Below are 24,702 nucleotides of genomic sequence, written 5' to 3'. Positions count from 1 at the left end.
CAACAACCAGAAGGCAGCAATGCAGACTGGAGGTGGGAGTCCAGGGCCACAGGAGGAGCTGGATGTGAATGGAGTAAATGCTGTCCACAGTCATCAGTGTGGAGACGGAGGTAGGAGGTGGGGGACCAGACACGGCTCAACATGACCTGACACAACAGTAACAGGGAGAGTAACGACCTGGGACTGGGGGGACGGAGGGAGATGGGCAAAATGGCACATATACACAATTAAGTATAGCACAGTGCACACCCACAATGACTCTGGAGCATGTCTCTGATCCCCGTGGCGCACTGCAGCACACCTAGAAACAGCATGTGGGCCCTCGTCGACTATGTGCCCCAAGGGGGCCCTTCCCACACACCACCAATCTCACAACCAACCCATGCACGTGTGTTAAACCAAGCAAAGTGGCGTGTCTGTGAGCAACACTGACATTGCAAGTGACACTTCATGACGAATAGCATTGCTGCAGTCAATATATCATGAAATGTTGCACACCATGACACTGAGGTGGCTGAGTGTGGACCAAATCCATAAATGGGCAGGTCACACTCTGACACATCCACGTGCACAAACAACACCTGACGTCAACAACACATCTGTGGAAAAACCATACCCCAGACTCCCAACTCCCATCAAGATACCCAAGTCTGCAACATCTCAGCACTGTATAAGCACAGAAGTCAAAGGCACATCACATGAAAAGGATAAGAGCCAGCAAAATCAGAGCTGCAGGGACGACTCTCCCAGAATGCAGCACACACACAACATGCAGAGCACATCAACATTGACAACAATGTGGTACAAACAGTAACACGTTCACAACAGAACAGAGGACACAACTGGTGCCGCTTGTGTGTAGAAACTGGCCAATCACATTTGGCATAGCAGGGAAATGTGAGTTGATAATGTACAAGTACAAACACACATCTGTGATGTTGTCGAAATGTCCACTGTCCCGCATCAAATAGGCATCTCCTCCCAAACAGCCACAATGTACCATGTCAATCAGTCTATATGTAAACATGTACAATGCGTCAACATACATGTGAACACAATGTTAAACTGCATCTCCCCTTCACACTGCAGAGGGAAAACCAACACCTCCTGCAGAGCAGACCGAACCTCTCTTAACTGATGACGAAGAGGACCTCGACACCTTCGACATCGACGCCCTCCAAGAGTTCATTGACAGCTACGTCAACCCACCTCCAGGAGCAGGGCAGCCCAGCTGCATCGAGGGAAACCCACCTCCTGCAAAGACAATACAGCAGACAGCACCTACCACCATGGCTGCCTCCCAGGACCCATGCGAACAACAAATGGTCTACCAACGCTGTGTGTTGGGGTGCCAGGAGAAGATGGCTGAACTGGTGTGGGTGGGGTTCGACCGCATGACATCCAAACTAAATGCCATACGTAGGTGTCTAAGTCTCATCAGGGACCACTCACAGTCCCTAACTGACACCCACAGTCTGCTCCATGCTCTCCAACGATTCATGGCTGACATCGCTGGAGTCCTGACGTGGAGACAAGAACAACTGTCTAGTCAGAGTGGCCCCAGCGATGTCACCTGGGAGTTGGGACACATGCGGAGAATCATGGAGAACATGGAGCGGACGCAGGCGGAAAGAGCGGCTGCCACGGCTGCACACCAGCGAGAGGTAGCTGGGTTCTTCCATGCCCTGCAGACCCTCCTCATGGCATTGCCTCCTCAAGCCCTGGCGCGAATGAATGCTGCTGCTACCACTCCATCCACATCCCGCCCTTTGAAGTGTCACTGCCACACAGTGCTGGAGACAGAACACCACTACCCACCTGTGAGGCACATGAAACAGCAGAGGACGAAAATGTGGATGAATCTACCTTACTGGCAAGAAGGAAGCAGTTTCTGCTTGGTTCTGCCCTCTGCATCATCACCTTCCACTGTCCCCCGATACACTCTGCAACACTCACCTTGGACCTGGACATGAACTGCCATATTCTGTTTGGTTACCAATGACACAGCAATCAGACTGCGGACTGAACTCTTCCGATGAACTTGTCATTCCCTAAAGGACTCTGGCTGGCGCTCAATAGGCCAACAACGTTAAGTGGGGTTTGCATGGCCCTGTACTGCTCCAGCTACAACACTCCACTGAATGTGCATTAAACATTTATATTCACACAGATGTGTCATTTCTATGATCATTCAAGTGTAGAAATATGGATGAATGTAGGGTCAGTGATTCCCTCTTACATCCATGTTGCTCATGTTGTGGGACTTGAGTCACAGGGTGCAATATTACCGATTGCAGTCTGGGTGGCCCCGACACTACAACAGAGACACAAGCATTAGTTACTTCCTGGTCCAGCCCAGGATGGAACCATGCCCAGAGCCCTGTGGTCATTGTTCACACCCCTATGCTGGACTGGCACACGCCTAGCCAGCCCACTCCACTTATGCTTACAGGGGGTGACGACAATGCTACATGTACCAGGTCTTCCCTCTAGTGATCTGCTGATCACAGGTCTAGTTGTCAGCATGCCACAGCCACTTCCTCACAGCTGGCTTACACCCACACCACACCCATCCAGCACATGCGTCACAGGACATGTGACCCTGCCAATAAAAAGGGCTGGTGGCACGTGCTCGACACCATTTCCACTCTTTATGTGGGTGTATTCATGTGGTTATTATTTATGCAAAAGGGCCTAGGGCCCTACCACATCACATTCCCCACTGCCGGGGGTGACATGATGGCGTCTGCACCATGATACTCAATCATAATAGGTCCATGACTTGTGGTGCAGAGCTGGTGGCACCGGATACACTGCGCCCGGCACAGGCCTACCGCCACGGGACAGTGACTTTCGGTACACTGAAGTAGGAGCACCTAAAGAGCTGAGCAGGTTTGCAGCCTGCGATTATGCCGTGTGCACTGATATGATCTCTGCCATTGCGAAATCAAGACCCAGATTCACATGTGTGACCTGGTGGCCAGTGATGCGGGCTGCATAATATGGAGGCTGCCAAGGTCACGGGTCCTTGGCTTGGAGCTTGCACCGGCACGTGGTGGCCCTCTTGGACACACACCGGTGGCGGAAGGTGAGCAGTTAGGCCTGGGTGTGCATGGGAGGGCAATCACTGCTGGGCGGCAGGAGGGGCTGGGGTGCAGCACCCCGTTTGCACAGGGGCGGGCAAGCGATGAGGGCGTGTGCAATTATATGAACTCTGCCATTAATACATCTGGACAGTGTTTCAGATAAGGGACCTGGTGGGCTGCAGTATATACCAACACGTGGTTGGAGACACACCGGTGGCAGCAGGTGAGCAGTGAGGCCTGGGTCCGCAGTGTTGACACTCTCTCCCCCCTCTTTCTTCCTTTCACTGTCTCTCTCTCTCCCTCTCTTTCTCTCTCTCTTCCTTTTACTGTCTCTCTCTCTCCCTTTCTTTCTCTCTCTCTATCCCCCTCTTCCTTTCACTCTCTTCTCTCTACTGTTATTTTCTCTCTCTCTCTCTCTCTCTGTCCTTTGATGAGCACATGGCACACCTTCTTATCGTGAATTTTGTCTTGCAGGCTGTGACTTATAGATTGTCCGGAGAAGACCCGCCATGACTCTTCCAAATAGTTGTTTTGAGTTTAATTTGAATAAAATGATTTGTTTGGAAATTCAAAGATGAATGAATGATTCTCTTTTTTCTGACCACACATGAATGTTAATTGTTGTAATTGTGCAACATCAGGTGAATTGTTTTGATCATGATTTTGTAAAGTTGATGTAAAATATCTTTATCCGGGGGGAGGGTCCCCGGGGGGGGGGGGGGGGGAGGGTCCTGGGGGTAGTGGTGGTGGGTGTTGTGGCCCTCTTGGGTGTCCAAGCTGCATGATCAGTAGCTCCATAGCATCTGTTGTTCTTCAGGTGCGGCTCTGGGCTGGGCTACCTTTTATGGTGCAGGTTGTCATCTGACTTTACACCAGGTAAGAGCAGGTGTTAAATCCCCGCTGCTAACGCGCCTTATTGCCTGCTTTGGGATCTGATCGCCAATCTGGCTGGTCGTTGAGAATGTTGCGAAGTGGTGTTGTCGGGGCTTTTTGCACAGGCACGCCTACTCTGCATATCATTAGCGTTAGTTGCTGGTGCCATCTGTGGCGATATTTTTTGAGGCTGCTATCACAGGAAAACTGGTGATTTCGGTTGTTAGCACCAGCTTGTGAATAGGGCGATACATTTATTGCCACTTTGGCTGCGATAAAGTGCCGCTAACTCGGCGATAAGTCCTTGAGAATATGCGCCTTTTGTCTTTATTAATTTACCATTCCATGCGTAACTTGTTGTTACTTCAAGTTATTATAATTACTTTCTTAAAAATATTATTAACAAATATACATTTTATTGTAACTATGTTCTCGTGTTCAATTTATCTTTATTTTTATTTTGTGTTTATAATACTTTTAAAGTGCCCTGGTATCCTATGGGAACAAATGTGAGCTATATAAAAACTCAACAAAAAATATATATATTTCCATGTAACTCCAAGCAAAGATGGTCCCTTCAGTAACCCATTCATACTCCCAGTGGTTGTATAAACAGACTAAAAGCAGGGATGTCGAACAGAGGTCCTCAGTCCTTAGCTAACAAAACAATTCTAACTACATACAACTACAACATATCACAATATGCACTAAATATACACTAAAATCTTTCTCTTCTACAGTGTACAAAAGGTTCTGCTAAGATCAGGTAATCAGAGTTGAGACTCAAGTGCACAGCTAATACTGTACTGCTAAGAATGTCTGCGGTGTATTTCTGTGCACAAATACAGAAAAGAGTTGTCAATACATACAACTTTTTGGGGTACTTGAAATGCAAATATAAAAGGCATAACTGAACTCTTAATCCACACTTAAAATGGCTGTGGTAGTTTACTATAGGTGCAATTGACAAGTAAAGGTTGGCATAAACAACTGTAAGACACAAACATGTACGACTGTGACATTTTCTTACGTTCTGCTTGACAAATTGTGCTTTAACCAATACTCGCCGACACTTCTAGGCAAATGTAAAGCAACGTTATTTTTGCCCTCCACAGAGAAAGTAGCAAAAAGACAACCCAGCGTAGTTTCCTATTTATACCTGTATTCTCAGCATGCAACTATGCAGATGCTCTAATGAGCAAGGCAGATTCTGAAGTCGATATTGCAGTTAAATTATTGTAAGGAAAGTCAAAAGCTATCTGTATAAAATGTTTCACTGTCCAAACAGAATGTAAAGAAAAGAAGCCTATAACGGTGTAAAAATATTTTTTCATCCGCCCGGTGAAACATTCAGTGCACACACGTTCAAAATTGAAGTGGGATGCATGGAGCCTTATCATTAAAGTAACTATCATCGAAGGGAACAGATACAGTTTTGCTTTGACAGTGGACACATCGTATGATATTTTAAGGCAAGTGAACAAACATAAAAAAATGAAGACTTCACAGGAATGTGTGCTCAAGATGCCCATTTTAAAACCAATCGTCGCTACCGGTTTGAAGGCTTGCGCTATTCTTTCTACAACTGAAGTGCTGCTATATAGAACACAGTTGAAAATGGTGCAAACAACACGATTAGATGTGTCTGAATGAATTAACATGGCAAGCCATACGTCAGCTTTTTGTTGGGCTGACAATACTGAGGCTTGGACCATATTCACAATTGTCATTGTCTCACGTTGGAGTTTGTGGGGCACGTGCAGAAGGGGTGCTATTAAGAACCCGCTCTCTTTCGCATGTTCACATCAAAGACGAGGCCCTCCGAAAGAAGGACGGCGGGGTCGGGGAGACTTTATTCGCAAGCGCTGTGTCTAGTTCAAAAAAATATCCTTCACCGAAGTAGTGCGAAATGGTTTTAGGTGGGTAGTCGAACGCAAGCAAGGACGTTGTTTGCAGGAGGTGTTTGTTTGCATCATTAACTGGATGTGCCGCACCATCAGTTCAGTTTCAGAAGCCAAGACGAAATTGAACACTTGAGAATGGTGGTCTTATGTTGTACAAATATCACATTCGTTGCATTATTTGGGGCTGTTTACATATTAATTTTTCAGTGAATTAAATGTCTTCCCTAACAGTAAAGCCCTTGGTTGAGTTGCTTACAGAAATTAAAGCAGCAGCACGAGCTAAAGCAGGGACCAAATATCACATTTCAATCAAAACAAGCCAGGAGCACACCCACCTTCATCACGCCAAACAAAGATGGCGTTGGCCTGTCCAAATGGGCCATCCTAAAAGTGGACAAGGTGGTATCCGAAAAGCCCGATTTTCTATCACGCGCCAGAGTGTAACATAAACGATGAAGCATGCCATTTTGAAAACAAGGGCGGGGTTTAAAGTCCCTTACGAAACTGTATTGATTCCAAAAGTCCCTTGCATGGCGAGAGCAGCGCATGGGCGCTGCTAACGCCAGGCAAGACCCAAAAGTTACAAAATAATGAAGTAATACTATCACAAAACCCTGCTGCATAATTTGACTCTCCCCAACCGCATAATTCCAGTAGCCCTGGTAATAGGCCTTAGGCAGGGTACACGCAAACTCATGATCATACACCTGTGCACACGTATGCAGGGATGAGAATGTGAGACTACCATCTAGCTCAACCGGAATCTAAGCACAGGTAGCCTGTCACAGAAGAGACCATTCAGAGATTGATGGTGTTCTGGTATAGGCCTTATGATGTGGGTAGGCATACATAGTGCAGATGTGTAGTGATTACTGAAAAGGCTGGGTTCTCACTGCATTACACCTTATGGGCAAAATCTGTGCCATTGCATAATTTTGCCATAGTTACGCCTAGAGATACCAGGTATGCATCAATTTTAGGGTAAACAGGTATACCGGGTGCAGATCCACTGTCACTTTTGTAATACATGTTCTCCTTATGGCACTTGAAGAATTATAATATTTCCCTGGATCAACCATAATCAGATTCTAGGGTTTTGTCCCCCTCTACTGGGACCAGGTAATCATTCTACTGTCCAGCAGGAGGATCACAGGCCTCCCCACACAATAGCACCATTTGACAGCACTTGTCTAGTTCCTGGAAAAGGAGATGAAATCTGCTTGTGCTAATTAATTTGTCCCTCTGCACTTAGCATGGACAAGCCCAAGACTAACGAAGCAAAGGAGGCAGGCCAGACCTCTGAAGACAAAAGCAGGATGGGCACCCCTTTCAAGTTTTGGGTGAAGTGATCAGACAGCTTTGTTAGTTGGGGTGGATCAAAGCACCAGGGGACATCTTTCTAAAGTCATCTTCAAGTCACCATAATTAAATAACACAGAAAGCGGATTGGAGCAGTAGTGGAGTTATGATGTGACACCCTCGTACCCCTGCACAAGGAAGAAGCACTTCAGAACTCACTGGGCCTGGGAGCAACAACTGAAAAAGAATGCCCAGCTGGAAAGAGAAGTCCCCCTGATCCCACTGAGAAGATGGATTAAAATACTTTGCTTCCAAGCGGCACTGAGAGACTGAGAGTGTTTCTCCTGGGCCAGTGATGCCTGGCCCGTATACCCTCTGAGGAACAGTAGAGAGACGGATCTGCTTGGGGAAGCTCTGGAGGGTTCCTCTGGATCTTTTGTGGGCAGGTCTTGCAGTTGGGTGACCCCACTGGGATGGGGAGACACTGACTCTGCTGCTGACACACACGGGCTGCTGAAGAAGCCTCCAGTGAAGGCAGGCACCGGAAGTCTTGTGGCCCCCTCCTCAAAGCCACATTCAACATTTCGGAGTCTATTTGAGGTAGGCTTTACAGTATTTGTTGTAAGTATTCTACATTCTACATGTTCTATAAATAGGTTTGTTGTACTCACATGTACCTCCCAACATGATTGGTGTTTATCTTTGTATACATTTGTCAAGTATTGTCTGTGCTTATGTTACATTCTAAGTTCTCTTGGGGGAATCTTTATCAGTTGGATCTTGACTTTACTGTGCATGGATGCTCCAATAAAGACCTACGACTTTACTAACACAACAGCTGCGTTTGCCTTATTTACTTACCACATATTGGTGATGAGTTGGAGAGGAATCCAGAGAGAGCATCCATGTATATTTCACCATCGGATGTGTGTTAGTTATCTGGAGTGTTGATTCCAGGAAGTGTTGGCTTATAATGTGTTTGGCAGTGCTGCAGTAAAGGCATTTTTTTCGTGGCAGCCCTCCGCTGGCAAACATGAGGCATGTGTGGGCAGCCTGTCTTTCTGAGAAATTCGCATTTCATGCGGGCTGTGGAAACCACTGTTGGGAGTGTGAGGTACTGGATTTTCGAGCGCGAGCTTTACCCGGCTTGAGGAAGTTAATTTTGATCATCACGAGCACCAGCACATGCAGGGCAACGAAGTGCGAGGAGCTGTGTGTGCACAACTGCTCTCAAGTGGCGAGCATTGGTGAATGTGGGGAAAGCATGTTTGTTGTGACGGGAAGAGAACGGATTACGAAACATGCACCCATCTGCGGCCATATTGCCTTGGGAAGATTATGAATAAGGCTATTGGCCACATATTTATTGAGACAAATAACATGATGCATATTAGGTTCTTGTTCTTCGTTGTTCACGCATCACAGTCAGTCCGTCACGGTGCACTGTGGTTATAACGGCAACAGGCGAGTCTCGTTATTTGTCCAACCTGATATTTTCAATTGCATTTTCTTCCTAGTATGTCCTTGCATTATTTCTTTAGTGATACTATCACTGTGATAGTATGACTACCACATGTGGGAAAAACACCTCCCTAGATTTTCAGTGGTCACAATGAGCATATAGCATGAAATAAGACAAATGGCTCAGACATTTTCAGAATTACTTATTGACCATTAAAAGAAAAACTTTTCCACCAGAAAGGAAGAAGATTTTGCTTGTAAACTTGATGGGTATTGATGCTGAAGATATCTTTGAACACTAAACTGAAGTGGAATAGGGGGGACTATGATTGTTTTTAGAACTATTAGCTAGGCTACAGATTCAGTGAAGAACCACACATAGTGTGATAGAGGTTTAATTTTTATACGTGTCACCAACTGTTGGATGAGTCTGTGGATTCCTATGTATCTGTTCCGAAAATTCTTGCTGCTGATTGTGCATTTGGAGAGCATGCAGACACATATAATAGGGACCAATTAATCACATGTTCCTCCAACAAAAAGATTCAAGAGCAGCTCTTAGGCCAAGGCAATCCCTGGTTACAGAAAGTACTTGACAATGATAAGAGTGTGAAACAGTGTATCAACTCTTTTAAAACTATTAATGTTGATAGTGCTACTTTGGGGGTGGCTGCATGGATGAGGAAAAATATTAACGAGCTCATGGGTCCTAAAGGAAGATTTACTAAATCATACACACCTATGGTTGGCACGAACACTAAGGTGCGATGCGATTGTTGTGGATCAAAAATGTAGTTCTGCACAATTTAAAGCATGCCAGCCAAGGGTATAGTATGTTTCAAATGGGGAAAAACTGGTCATTTTGGTGTTGTTTGTCAAGGTGTGGCAAAGAGAGTATCCAGAATCCAGGAGGATTACGGAGAAGATGATATATCTATGGAAAATGTTGTGCTGTGTGTGAAAGAATATAGTGTAGGTGATGGGTCTGGTTCTGTTGAAGATGTTCAGATGATCTGTATCGTTGCTGATAATTATGCAACAAGTGTAGTGGTTATTGAACCATATGTGCCATCAACGTGTGAGATCAATATTGATGGTAGTGCTTTAAAGGTCATGGATGATTCTGGATCTCCATACACTATTATTTCAGATTCTTTTTTTCTCAAGAATTGGCAAGATCAAACTTTGGAACACACTGATGTTAGGGTGTATGGATTTAGGGGAAAAGAGATCAACATGATGGGTTATTTTGTGTCAGACACAAGCCTTAAACATAAAATCTAATCTAACATCGAATCTATTGACATCGACCCTCTAATTCCATTGGTATGGACCGATCATTATATGATCACTTTCCGTATTAATCTCCCCGTCCCCCAGACCAAAAAACATAGTGCATTCATAGCAAATATGAGAAACTGGAAATCCTTTACATTGGAGAAATTCAGTAATCATTTCTCACACCCATCTTGTATAAGCACTAATATCCATGAGGAAATAGACCTGCTTCAGAATAATATTAAAAATGCACTGGAACATTGTTCGACCACCCAATCCCGTCACAAACCAGGCAATAAAAAAAATCAGAGAGATGGTACGGACCTGAGCTCAAACTTTTAAAAAGAAATTGTACCTCTCTTGAGCATAAATGGAGAGTATCCAAGACAGATGAAACTAAAGATAGTTTTAGAAAAGCTCAAGCACTCTATCATAGAGCAATTAGAAAGGCAAAAAAGGACTATTTCACACGCAGAGTATCTGAGAATAAAAATTCATCAAAAGAACTCTTTAAAATTGTTAGAGAATTATGCAGCCCTACTAATCTCTCCGTACATCTTACTCCCTCACAGGAGAACTGTAATAAACTTAATGATTTTTTCTGCGAAAAAATTGATACCATCTATGCCTCCTTTTCAAAATCAGGGATGGAAAAAAACGAACAATATGCACCAAATGTTGCACATACCATCTGTCATACTTTTGGTCCTTTTTCAGAAGAAGAAGTAGAAAAAGTCATGCTTGAGGTCAAGTCTGGTTCACCACTCGACCCATGTCCACATCACATTTTCTCCCAGCTCACCCCTGTAATATGTCCAGTAGTCACCAGAGTATTTAATCTTTCCCTTAGCTCTGCCGAATTCCCAAAATCATGGAAACAGGCTCTAGTTACTCCGTTAGTAAAGAAGGCTGGGACAGATGTTAACAATCCAGCCAACTATAGACCAATATCCCAGTTACCTTACCTATCAAAGGTTCTGGAAAAGCTGGTCAATAGACAACTTTCCACATTTTTGAAAGTTAATGGTTTGCTGGATGCCTCACAGACAGGGTTTCGGGCAAATAACAGCACAGAAACTACACTCTTAGCGGTGACAGACAGTATTAGGACCAAGGTAGATCAAGGTAGTACAGTTGCTCTGATACTCCTTGATTTATCTGCGGCTTTTGATACCGTACCCCACCATCAATTATTGAATACTCTGGCAGAGAAAGGAATTCAAGATAAAGCACTTGGATGGTTAACATCGTTCCTAGCGGATCGAACCCAATCAGTTCGCCTGGGTGACTATACATCTCCTCCGCGACCTATAAAATACGGAGTTCCTCAGGGGGCGTCGTTGAGCCCAACGCTGTTCAACGTGTTCGTCTCCTCATTGGCAACCATCGGCAAAAAATGGGGTGTCGAAATGTGTTCCTATGCGGATGACACCCAGCTGATGGTCACCATTGATGAAAATGATGATTCTAAAACTAGACTGACAAACTGCCTGACCGAACTGGCAACATGGATGCAGGACCATTGTCTTAGACTTAATGCTGACAAATCCGAAATTCTATTGTTTGGCAGATGCACACAGGTCTGGGACAACAGTTGGTGGCCGAGCGATTTGGGCTTGCCTCCTAACCCGACTACAAAAGCTAAAAACTTAGGAATAACACTGGATAAGGACTTATCCATGAAATCCCATGTCTCCATAGTTTGCGGCAGAGGCTTTGGCCTTTTGAAGATGCTCAGACGATTATTTCCCTGGGTTCCGACAGATTGCAGGAGAACACTAGTCCAATCACTATTGCTGAGTCGGTTGGACTATGGTAATTCACTGTTTGTGGGAATGGCAGACTACCTATTTTCCAAATTGCAGTTGGTTCAGAATGCCGCTGCCAAAGCCATCTGTAATAAAAGAAAATATGACTCAGCCAAAAAATGTATGCGTGAGCTCCACTGGCTCCCAATGCGACAACGAGCCATTTTTAAACTGTTGTGTATTTCACACAAAGTACTCCACGATACAGGCCCCATCATCCTACATGATACGATCAGATTTCATAAACCCTCTAGAAACCTACGATCTATGACGTCTGGAAGAGCATCTATCACCCGAGCTCGGACTGTCAGGATGGGAGAGAGGGGTTTCTCTCACATTGCCGCAACAAAATGGAACGAGTTACCCCACAAACTCAGAACAACTGACTGTTTCCTTTCTTTTAGGAAACAACTAAAAACATTCCTTTTCCCCAGCCCAGATCAATAATTCCCAAAGTGTTGCCGTTAAATCACTTGTAATTCTTCTTTAGCGCCGTGATGTCCTTTTTGGATGAATGTTAGCGCTTTACAAATAAAATAAATACAAATACAAATAAAACTATTATTGGTAAGGCATATGTTGCAGTGGATGTATTACAAGTATTGGGTTGGAGACATCAAAGGAAGTTTGATATCACCCTTCGTCCCAATTCCAAAGTCCAAGCAGATTTTTCTGAAGAGATGGTGAGGGTTCAGTATGTGTTGAGTGGGGACAACAATTTGAAAGGTATACTTGACAAACATAAAAGTTTATTTCTAAAGAAACTAGGAAAGGTGAAAAGGTTTTTCCCACCATATTCAACTGAAGAAGAATGCTGTACTCACCAAGTATAAATTGAGGCATGTCCCATTATCTGTTTGTGGTGAATTATCTCTAATGTTAACGAAATGTGTAAGGAAGCAGTAATTGAATCTGTTAATCCATCAGAATGGGTTTCTCCAATTGTTTTGGTTAAAATGGGAACTCAGCATGTGTGTGATCTGAGGTCGTCAAACAAGCACATTTTTCTGGACTGCCATCCTTTGTCTAAGGTACATGAGTTATTTCCAAAATTGGATAGGGGAAACTATTTTTCTATCATTGACCTGAAAGCAGCTTATGATCAAGTTGAGCTAACACCAGAGTGAAGACATTTTTCAACATTCATTACTCCGGATGGAGCGGTAGATACATCATAATGCTGTTTGGACCTCTGCCTGCCACATTGGAATTCCAGAAATTTATATTTTGTCTTTTCTCTGGATATCAATGAGGTGGTTGTGTTCCAGTATGACATTTTGGTGTCTTATGAAACAGCAGATCAACATTTCAGCATATTGAGCAAAGTGCTGAGTATTTTAGAAGTAAAGGGAATGACTATTAGTCTTGACAAATCTACATTTTTCGCTCAGGAAGTAGAGTATTTGGGGCACACAATTGCAAAGGCAGGCACTTATCCCAAGAGGGATTTGTTGGAGTCAGTTCAGAATATGCAGAATCCTGATAGTAAAGAACAACTCGAATCATTATTGGGTTTATGCGAATATTACTAAAGGCTTGTACAGAGGTTTGTTGCTATTGTTCTTCCTTTGAGCTCTTAACTTTAAAAAGGAGTAAAATTTGAGTGGTCTAAGGAGCATACTTCGGCATGCAATAGCTTGAAAGAGGCAATTATTCAATCTAAACCGTTGTCCTCATTTGCTCACAATGCAGTGAATGTGGTTTCAGTGGATGCCAGTCCCACTGCTCTCGGTGCTGTTTTATGCAAATTAAGGATGGTGTAGAACACTCTAGTGCCCTAATCATCTAGACCATTACTAGTGGTTGAATCTAGATATTCCACCATAAAATGAGAGGTGTTAGGGTGCACTTGGTCCGTGGAGCATTTTAAAATGTATTTGTGAGGCAACCCTTTCCAACTTGAAACTGACCATACACTATTGAGATCATTACTCTCAAAACATGGAATGGGTAAATCCTCATTTAGATTAGTGAGGTTGCAAGCCAAATCGTATGAGTACAATTTTACTGTGATGTTTATACCAGGAGTGCAAAATGTAAGCGCTGATTGCTTGTCTTGGCTATCAGGTGAAGTTCAATCGTCCAATGGTATGCAGTTACAAGAGGAAAGTGTGGTGGCAACCTTAGAGAATGGCGTGCTTTTGGTAGGATATGTTTGTAAAATGATGAATGGTTGCCTGCTGCTTCTAACGATGACATGTTAAAAGAGCTTAAACAGTACATTTTGAAGTAGTGGCCATTGGAAAAAAACATAATCAAAGAGCTTAAAGTATTTTGGAAGGTTAGAGGTGATTTATTCCTAGAAAATGATGTGGCATTGTTAAGTTTGTTGAAAACTGTACTTTGTGTTTGGATTCTGACAACATTTTGAAAACAGAGCAATCTGATTGTATTCAAACTACCTTTCCAGAAAAGCCTTGAACCATAGTTAACTATTGATATTTTAGGGCCTTATGAAGTTATTGAATTTGGAAAAACATATATTTTGGTCATGATTGACTATTTTGAAAATTGAAATGGATTTTACAACACAATACAGAGTATTTTAATGATTTTCTTCAAGACACTTTTAGAAGAAAGGGTTTTCCTGACTATATATTTACTGATAAAGAAACACAATTTATGTCCAGTAAAATGGTTAATTATTTTAGGAGTGTAGCTACCAACATATTAAGACAACTGAATGGTTTGGTGGAAAGATTTAACAAGACATTAGTGGAAGGCATTAAATTGGGTCTTAGATCATGGATTGATGTTAAAAACATGTTGCAGATCTGCTATGGTCATATCATTGCACGCCAATTCGTACAACCAGATTTTCTCCTTTCATGTTGCTCAAAGGGAGGAAACCAAGACAGGAATTGAATCTTGGTTGGTTGCTTTCCAGTGCAAAGACATGTCATTTGAAGGCAATGTATGATATGGTCAAGAGGAATGTTGAAATGAAGGAAATGAAAAGTCAAAAGTTGGCATGTTTCTAAGCAAACTACATTACGTATTGGGGATAAGGTCAACATGAAACTACCTGGACATGTACAGAAAGTGTGTTCCAAATTTTCCAAGCTTTAGAATTTTTTTTAAATTGAGACAATTCCAGCTTTGCATAATAATGGCACTGGGGGGAGGCTTTCGAGACTAGCTAGGGTGAATATTGACAATAAGGGCCATATGTCTCCCAGGGGGCTATATTGATGGTCCAGGTAGAAGCATTCAGTGCCTTCACAGAAACCCCCCCCTTCTTTTCACAAAGGCATAATCCGCAAAAGTGGGCCACCTTTTTTTAGGGTGCCCAGGACTATTTTCGATCCCAATCCATCTCCAGCAGCAGGCCTGCATTACTATAATTGTAAAGTATGATATTGTGTATAAGTATATGTGTAAGAGTACTGTGATTTATGGTTCTGGTTTTCTGGTGTGCAAACTGTTTTGAGGGTATCACCAAAGGTATTTCCATCTACCTAGTTGTAGATATTTATAAATGAATGCTTGTTTTCAGTAGTGTGTGCATGTAATAAAGTACTTTTCATTTTCATAAGAAAAAGCAATTACTGAACAATGATGTATTGAGTGTTTCAGATTAGTGCGCTGGGGCACTAATAATAATAAATAATAATAATAGTTACATTTGTAAAGTGCCTGGTTACACTGAGACCAGTGTGTCCCCGCGCTACGGTAACAATGCCAGCAGCAGCAGCCAAAAACAGGCACTAGCCGACAACACCTCTGCTAAATAGACCTTGGACTTCTTTGCTTTACTACCCTGAGAGAGTCAACTGCTACAATGTGATACTTGGTTCCCAGTAAAGAAAAAGTTATGAACTTTTTACTAGTGAAGGACTCACATCCTTCATAAGTAATAATACAAATTCCTACACAACTATAGTCCTATTTCTGTCTCCATGAATCGAATACTTGTGAAATTAAAAAGATTAACAAACATTATTTTCGAATCCCAGTTCACCTCTATTCTCAGTTAGCCCAGCAAGCCAACTGCGTGCAGGGTGATTTTAGCAATGGTCAAAGTGCATTAAACTGTTGCTTTGAGGGAAATTGTGGCAGGGTCAGTGAACATGGGAGCAGATTTGTGTATTCTTAGTGCTACAAGGTCCCAGCTTGTGACGGAGGGCACTAGAATATGTAAACCAATATTTTAAATTTGCATTACACACAGTATCAGATAGACTGCCACAACATGTACAAAAGTATTAAAGTTTAAAATAACGGGAAACAACCTTTTCAACGCAACCATTACATCGCAGTACCCTTACAACGCAGGCCCTACATCACAACATCCTTTACAATGCATGACACTACAACGCAGGCATTACAACGCATACCATTACAACACATGACACTACATCGCATGTCACTACAACGCAGGCATTACAACGCATAACATTACAACGCATACCACTGGAGTTAGAATAGTAATTTTTACCCCTACACTATCCAACACGTACCCTACTGTTACACCTCCTGGAGTTAGAATAGTAATTTTGACGCCATACTATCCAATACTTACCTTAAATACAATGTAATGGTATGCGTTGTAAAGGTAGTATGCGATGTAATGGAATGCGTTGTAAATGTAGTTTTTAAAATGCGATGTAGTGTCATGCGATGTAAATGGAATGCGTTATAGAGGATGTTGCGTTGTAAAAATGCGTTGTAAGTGCCTGCGTTGTAAATGTATGTGTTGTAACGTCATACAGTCTAAAATAACACAAGTGCTTTCAAAATAAAGTACTTTCAAAATATATATTTTAGTAATATGCAACCAGACTATACCTAGTGCACGCATTATTAGAAGAATCAATTAAAAGCAAGCACTGCAGAACTCAGCTGATAACACCTTTACATTACCTCTCAAAAATTCTGAATCTTTGTCGTCATAAATCTTCAAGTGACTCGTCAATTCAAAATAATACTGGCTCCCAAGTAGCCTTTTCAGTGCTGATTCACCAATTGCATACATCTTTATTCGTTCAGGGAGCTAGCACCTTAGAGAGAAGGTTTTTTTTGTTTGTTTATATAGCGCAAACTTGACCAGAAGGTTCAGAGCACTTTACATGAGCACCAGTTGTAATGTAATGTAAAGCACACTTCTATAGCGCTCCTATCACTCCAGGGAGTATCTTGGCGCTTTACAGACGGACACATTCATTTTGTGAGGCACGAAGAGATTAAGGGGCATATTAGCAAGGGCAGTATCGCCGCTTTAGCTGCACTTAATGCCACTGAAGCAGCAATATTTTTATCGCCCTATCAGCAAGCTGTCGCTAACAATTGTTAGCGACAGCTTTATGGTGAAAGCAACCGGTTTGGGTGCCGCTTTGCATGTCAGCGATGTTTATCGCTAATGACATGCAAAGGAGGCGTTCCCAACTTTAAAGCGACTGAAAGCAGTAGCAAACACATCTTCCGCCTATTACCAAGGCCCGCGAAGCGATTAAAAAACACAGGCTAACCACATTTATCGCAGGATTTTAACACCTGCTACAATCCTGACTTAGGTATCTGCAAATGGGACATGTTCATGCCCCAGCCAAATGCACAGCTGTGCGGCGCCCTTGCGGCATTCAAAACTTATTCCATTTTTTATCCAATCTTCATTTACAAGACATTGCTCATTTCACCAATTTTTATCTATTATATTCTTTTTCCATTTCAAATGTCCACGTGTGGAACTTTTTGGCCATTATTTTCAGGTTTCTGATATTCATTGTTTGTCCATCCGGACTGATTCAATAAATACGATTAATGCCAGGCTCATCATTAGGCAGTGTTTAATCCATAAAAACCCAATGCATTTCGGGCGACGCAGCGCCCTTCTTCGGGGGTCACTAGAAAATAATCAAACATGTATCAAATTACTCATCCATTCTCCAAACTACATTTTTCATGTGATACAATAAACATATTAATTAATGTGAAAATTTAGGCAAGCTTAGTAATTTCTGCACTGTGAACTAATCAAACGTCGAACTTCTCTGACTGTTCAATCATGCTTCCCCCTCCCTGTGCTCATAAAACCTAAAGCACATTATGCATGCGTGTCTATTCCTTTCTTTGCTCCTCTATCAGCCCCCCGGTGTATTAACTATTAAATCACCGCTTCTTTGTTAAGCTCTCTAACCCTCTGACCCATGATACGGAGAAAATCTTTTACATGAACAAACGTGAACCAAAATGGCGCACCTTCACTCTCTTACTTGACCCCTTCTGACAAGCATACCACTAGCTTCTTATCTCTACTGTTTCACATCCATAATTCCTATCTTTACTCTCATTCCCCCTCATTTCACTATTTTTACTTGTCAAGTATTCCAGACATTTACGTACCTGCCGAGTAGATTAAAAAGCTTCACCCTTTCACTAATGGTTTCCGCGCTAAAAGCAACCCCTTCACCTGCATATTTAACCACCTACGGAACCACCCACTTCGTGTTGTTATTGGCCTCGAGTGATCTAACTCCTGATTAGCCCAAAGGTATACTTCTCCCGCCCCCTCCTTGTTCGATACCCACAAGTGAACTCTACTTCCCACAATGCATTATCACACTAAGCCTGAGCATTGTTAGTCCAAATATCACAGATTCCTCATTATGCTTAAAACGTTCCGCCGTTTTCGATTCTGCTAGAGTCATTGTCTCTTAATACATGTGTTTTCCGATGCTTATGATGAGCCCTTTGATGTAATGCCAATCACGTGGGTTCAAACCCGTTTTTCTATTCTTCATTCTTTACTCTTAATTCTTTGTGGGTGCAAACCCTAGGCGGACAAAGTTATGATGAGTTTGTGAAAGTTAAGGGATGCACACCATATTTCAACAGTTTTTTTTCTTTTTCTTTTGTAGTCCTTTGATTCGTGGAAGCGTGCAGATTGGTAAGTGGCATGCCCAAATGCCACCGGGTACGACCTCGGTATCTGCAAATGGGACATGTTCATGCCCCACCCCCGAAGAAGGGCGCTGCGTCGCCCGAAATGCATTGGGTTTTTATGGATTAAACACTGCCTAATGATGAGCCTGGCATTAATCGTATTTATTGAATCAGTCCGGATGGACAAACAATGAATATCAGAAACCTGAAAATAATGGCCAAAAAGTTCCACACGTGGACATTTGAAATGGAAAAAGAATATAATAGATAAAAATTGGTGAAATGAGCAATGTCTTGTAAATGAAGATTGGATAAAAAATGGAATAAGTTTTGAATGCCGCAAGGGCGGCGCACAGCTGTGCATTTGGCTGGGGCATGAACATGTCCCATTTGCAGATACCTAGGTCGTACCCGGTGGCATTTGGGCATGCCACTTACCAATCTGCACGCTTCCACGAATCAAAGGACTACAAGAGAAAAAGAAAAAAAAACTGTTGAAATATGGTGTGCATCCCTTAACTTTCACAAACAATCCTGACTTAGCCATAATTTCATATGGGAGGTGGATTTTACAGCTGAATCCTCACCTGCCTATTAGCGACCTTTTACTTAGCGATGTGAATTCATCGCTGGAATTCCCGCGTTATTGCTGGAGAATCGCCACTATTGCTGGTTTATTATCGCCTTGGAGATAAACTTTGATAATAAAGCGTTATCTCCGTGATGTAAACCAGCGATAGCCGGCGATAAAAAATACAGCGCTAAGCGCGATTCATATGGTCCAAAGTGACTTTCCTAGAATCATTGCAGGATTTTGAGCATCTCAGCCCAAATCCCCAGCTCCGACTGCTTTAGCCGTTAGGCCACATCCTCTCACCTTGTTTCTTCTTTTGCTTTATGTCTCTCCCTTGACTTCACAGCACAGGAGACCCCTCCCCTTTCCCTTTCAACCCTGGCATCTCAGCAGTTGGCATGAACCGTTCTAGGAATTTTTTTTTAAACAAAAGTAGGGGAATTGTTTTGTTGTATGAAACAAGTATGTTTTCTAAAATTAAAAAAGGATGCAATTCCTAAGAGATCCCGACCACTTCGACCTATTATTTTGGTATTCTACATACAAAATGTATTCTGGCATGCCACATTACTGAATAAAGTAACCATGAAAATCATAAAGGCAATCTGGGGTGTTCCCAGGGACTCCTCCAACTGTAAGAAGCTTCTTACAAGTATGAGATTTGGCATTTTAGGTTTTGTTAGTTAGGCTTCCTCATTTAGGGTACTTAATAGAACATGAAGAAACAATACTAGTGCTGTCAAACTTCAAAGTGGTCATTCATTGAGACCAGAAAACAGGAACCTCGGTCAGTTACGAAAAGACAGAAAAATTTACCCAGAGACTCTATTCTCATTCCTCTGTTTCACATCCCAAAAACAGGGGACATTCACAAATGGGTTTGTGATGCTCTACTATGAAGTAACATCTTGAAAGGAGAGGGGGTGGGAAGTTTCACCTGGAGAGCTTGGATGTCTTCCTCTTCAGACCACTTCTTAGGTCAGGTTCAAGGGTACAGTCCAATCCTATGGAAAACCAACAGCTCCCTGGCATCAACTTTGACTTTGTCACCATTGTTAGACCCCCACAAAGCATAAAATTCCCCTGGTCATAATGATTCAAGGACCCTCCATCGCTATTTATAAGTGTGCTTTTGAAAACAAAAATGTTTAAAATGAGTTCAGCTTCAGGACCATCTGGAAAGACTTTGAGAGTTGGCCTAACAGGTGAGTCTAGAAATCGACCCACAGTGCAGAACCCTCTACAGTGAGCTTGAGGGTGGCACTGACATTGAGCTGGACGAGGGTGATGTGATTATTCTTATACTTATTGTATTCTCCACCTTTTTTGAAGCCTTCTCTTTCAACGTGAATCCTTCATATTTATTTAGGGCCTGACTATGAGTTTGGCGGTCCTGGAGCGGGCCACCACAACAGCGCCCTGCTACAGGACCGCCAAACTCGACTGCCAACAGCCCGCCAGATTACGAGTAATCTCGTGATCTGGCGGGCAGTCCTTTGGCATTCCCACGGCAGTGCCTATTAAAAAGGCACCGCAATGGGAACACCAAATCCCTTTCCTGCATGGCATGGACTGTACGGATGTATGACGTTACAACGCATGCTTTTACCACGCATGCTATTACAACGCCAGTTTTACAACGCAAACCTTTACTAGGCATAGCGCTTTGGGGTGCTGGATCGTGAATAGTTTAATTTATTATTCCAACTCCAGTCCCCGTGGACACTAGGGAAGGTGTTGGATAGTAAATTAAATCTATTCCCTATACTAGAGCGCCCCCCAGCGCAATGCGTTGTAATGGTTTTTGTTGTAAAACCTGAGTTGTAATAGCACTGCGTTGTAAAAGTTTCGTTGTAAAGGATGTTTCCCGTAAAGGGTAAAGTCCAGGCGGTGCAGGAAAGGGGTGACTGCACACAGGGGGCACAACATGTGCTCCCCTGCAGACACACCATGGCCTGAGGCAGCAAGGGGGCCTGTAGCGCCCCCTTTGTTTCCTCACGGCCACAGTTTTCATGGCAGTCTCACCGCCATGAAAACGGTGGCATTGAGGAAACTCCTAATCTGCTCAGCAGTGCCACAGCGGCACCACCAACATATTAGAGCCTCTCACCGCCGTGGGAATTCATGATCCCCAGCTGTCGACCGGTGGCGGTCCCACCGCTGTATTTGCAATACGGTGGGTGGACGCTAGCCTTTCTGTCCAGGGACCGCCACCACAGGTTCGGAGTTCCGATGAACCGTGGAACTCGTAATCAGACCCTCAGTGGCATTAATGACCAGGATCAAAAACAGTATCTATTCTTCCTCTTCAAAAGATCACAAAAGGATCTAGCAACATTCCTCAGCTACACTCTTGCTCTGGCCTCCCAGAAGATTCCCCCCGTAAATGCTCTCTCACTGAATGTGACGTGTTTGCGAGACGCAAATGGCATCTGTGCGTACAAGTTATTGTTCCATCCGAAAGGACGTAGTAATCAAAAGAGGTGCAGTGTCACAGGAGTACAGGTATTTGGGAGGGGCCTTTTGTATTCCAATTATGGATATATTGCAGTACCTAACCAAGGGTAGATGGACTGATTTCCTTTTTCACATTATGTTACGTTCCTGTCCTTATGTACACACACATGGCATTCAGTTATCTATCGTGCTGTCTTGCAAAAAATAGTACTGACACTAGTTCAGGCTCAATGACTGTTGACATCACATTATGGATGAGAAGCAGTAGACGTGATGTGAATAGTGGTAACAGTAAGCCATCGGTGAGTCAGAGAGAGTTGCTACCAGAAGTAATGCTTTCCATTAAATCTCCAGTGCTTCGGAGTTTGACCATCAACTTGGGCGAGAAATGTCACATCAGCCTCCATCCAGATCAATACCATAATTCAAATCACCCGTCTATCAATTGCACCCCCTGAGGAAGGTTTTTCATGACATAAATGGAGAACCCTCTTCTGCATATATTCAGAAAGTATTACCAGAGTGCCCCAGTGTAAAACAGTTTTCAATGGTAACCAATTAGAGCCTGCGAACTAGCTATGTCGCTTTGAATTAGCAAAAATACTTACACCAGTTGTGTTCAGGCCTACAAGACTATTCATACTGTGGCATACACACAAAAACTAACAGCCAACAAAAGGTGCCTCGTCAAATGAAAATAGCAACGGTCTAAAAAAGTGACACAGCTCCTAACAGATAAATTAACAGCTTTTCAGCTTTCTGCAATGACTTCAAGACCCCCAATCCCAAACATTGAGCCCAGCACTTGGTTCTTGTATCCAGCTCTTCCGTTGAAAGTGATTACCACCTGGGTCATAACTTATAGATGTCCAATAGTCTAACTTGTTACCAGCATCACAAAGCATTTGGATATTATCAGGGCAATGTAGGGGAGGGTCTTTGAGATGAAATAACATTCTCAGAGCAGAGACTACTAATCCAGGGCAGGAATCTGACTTCTTGTGGTGTCGGGGGTAGACACACATAGTCTCGCCTTCGCTGGCCAGAGTCCTGCTTCCCATGTGACAACTTTAGATTGACACTAACACCAAAGTGAAGACACAGGGCAGACATAGAGGTAGGATTCCACTGGGCAGTACTCGAGTGGGAGCGGTATCACAGCCAGCTCTGTGGTGGAGTCGAGGAAGCGTTATTTATTTAGATCTAAGCCACTTTACATTACAAATGATCATCAGAGGTAGGAGCAACCTGGGGATTCTGTTGACAAAGATTTGCCTCTAACTTCCATCCGCTTCCCTACCTGTGTGTGTATATCTGTGACGAACTTTGCTTAAATTACTCCTTCTGGCGTTTACGGTTAGTGGTTTTACATGAACCAGTGAGCGGTACATGACGAAACAATCTCAAACTCTGATTCAGTGCAGAGTTATTCAGTCCAACATCTCTGGACATGGACAATGCACCTTGTTACCATTGGTTTCTTTTTTATTCGTTTCTGGGTAGAGTGGCTCGAGCAGTAGAAGTCAACATAATTGTGCTTGAGCCAACCAATCATGTACGTCAATTTCTATATCAAGCACAATATGAGCCAATCAAATGCGTAAACTGAGTCTGTAAACATACTTCTGGTGCAGTTGGTTTCTATTTTTAGATGCGGTTGGGCTCTCTGCCAACAAGACTTTATAATTAGCAGGAGAGAGACAGAGAGTATCATGAAGGGTTGTTTGTGCAGACAGAGTCTGAGTCAGAGCAAGCACTGGCGAGTGCAAGGAAGGAGATCGGAGTCCGAATGTACTGCAAGTCATAAATAATAATGTAGTCCACAAATCCCACCCACAAGCGGCTCTCTCATTTCAGATTAGAAAACCTTGACACACTCCCAGTCTTATTTTGTGCAGATGGTTGCGCATCCGGTTCCCAGTTTACTAATTTGTATGTATTAAGAGTCCTTCAACCTGCTTGCTCCAAAGTGGAAAGCAAAATATTTCATAAAAAAAAGCTACAAACTATGATTTTCATCTCTAGACAATTTACCAAATATGTTTCCGTTTTTTTTGTACCCTATTAGGCGAGCAAGAGAACCCTCTCCATTTATAAAGGAGAATCCCACATTTTCATTGACAAAGAATGTTTTAGCTTTTTTTTTTAAGGCGCGTCTAAAATTATTCCTTACCCAGTGCAAATCAATATAAAAAAATATTGCTTTTCCTACTTCTAGCCCGCAAACTAACTCTCTCTTGTGTTGGCTCTCATGCACAAATGTAATTGGCATGACACCGTATCTCTGTTCCCAGACACACATATGCCACTGGGACACAAACCCGCCGCATTTTCAGGGACAACACAAGTTTTCAGCGGAATACACTCTGAAAAGGGAAAATGACAACGAATCAAGTCGGAGCCGACACTAATTTCCCTGGGACTGGACTCACCTATTGGCCGGCAGGTACCCAACACATGGAAACAGCATTTAAGTAAGGTAAAGAACACTTACAGCAGGCTCGGCTCTGGGGTCCAGATTCTCTCCATAGCATCACCGCTCCAGTCGACAATCCTGTGGCGTGCTTCTAACACTAATCCGGATTTACATTATTCACTTGCAGCCGCCTCTCTAATCCCGGGCCTGGTGGGACGAGAAGAGGTCCTCTGGGGAGTGGAGTTGTAAAGGGGATGGCTAGCGCCTTATCTGAAGGGAGCGGATAAGACAAAGCACTACGTTACCCAAAAGGCCTCCTATGGCTCCATTAGCCCACTTTGTGTGTTTTTCAATTCCTCTGCTACGAGCTGTCAACTAATTACTGTGATTTCTGAGACATGCTCAGAGGATCCACTTAACAGGTGGCAAAAATAAATATATATATATATATATATACATATATATCTATATATATATCTTTTTAACATGATAAATTATTTTATACCTGCATAAAATGTTTTAAATTATGCTTTTTTTTAAAAATGACAAAATTGTGACTTTTCCTAATTGTCAAATTAAGCATTAATGCATTTTTTTACACAGGTTTTTTTTATCATGTTTTTACAATATTTTATATTGTGGTTATTCCTTGTAGCACGCGTGT

At 42.9% G+C, this 24,702-nt stretch overlaps 1 protein-coding gene across 3 annotated transcripts in view; it reads right to left on the bottom strand.

Moving 5' to 3' along the window:
- ARL13A (ARF like GTPase 13A) overlaps positions 1-24,167 on the bottom strand; it is a 260,804-nt gene extending 236,637 nt beyond the window's left edge. For 2 of the 3 annotated variants that reach the window (XM_086966790.1, XM_086966792.1), the window contains exon 1: positions 24,117-24,167. In XM_086966790.1, coding sequence (XP_086822916.1) covers positions 24,117-24,151 — 35 coding nt within the window. In that variant the 5' untranslated portion in view covers positions 24,152-24,167. Of the gene's footprint in view, positions 1-18,051; positions 18,096-24,116 lie in introns of those variants that run through there. The other variant, XM_086966793.1, reaches the window with a different exon arrangement.
- Positions 24,168-24,702: the final 535 nt, after the last annotated feature.

The sequence above is a fragment of the Lissotriton vulgaris genome, chromosome 4_1 (genome assembly GCF_964263255.1).
Source record: "Lissotriton vulgaris chromosome 4_1, aLisVul1.2, whole genome shotgun sequence".
In the NCBI taxonomy this organism is placed as follows: domain Eukaryota; kingdom Metazoa; phylum Chordata; class Amphibia; order Caudata; family Salamandridae; genus Lissotriton; species Lissotriton vulgaris.
Note: the sequence above shows the minus strand (reverse complement) of the source record. Positions and strands in the feature narration are given on the sequence as shown.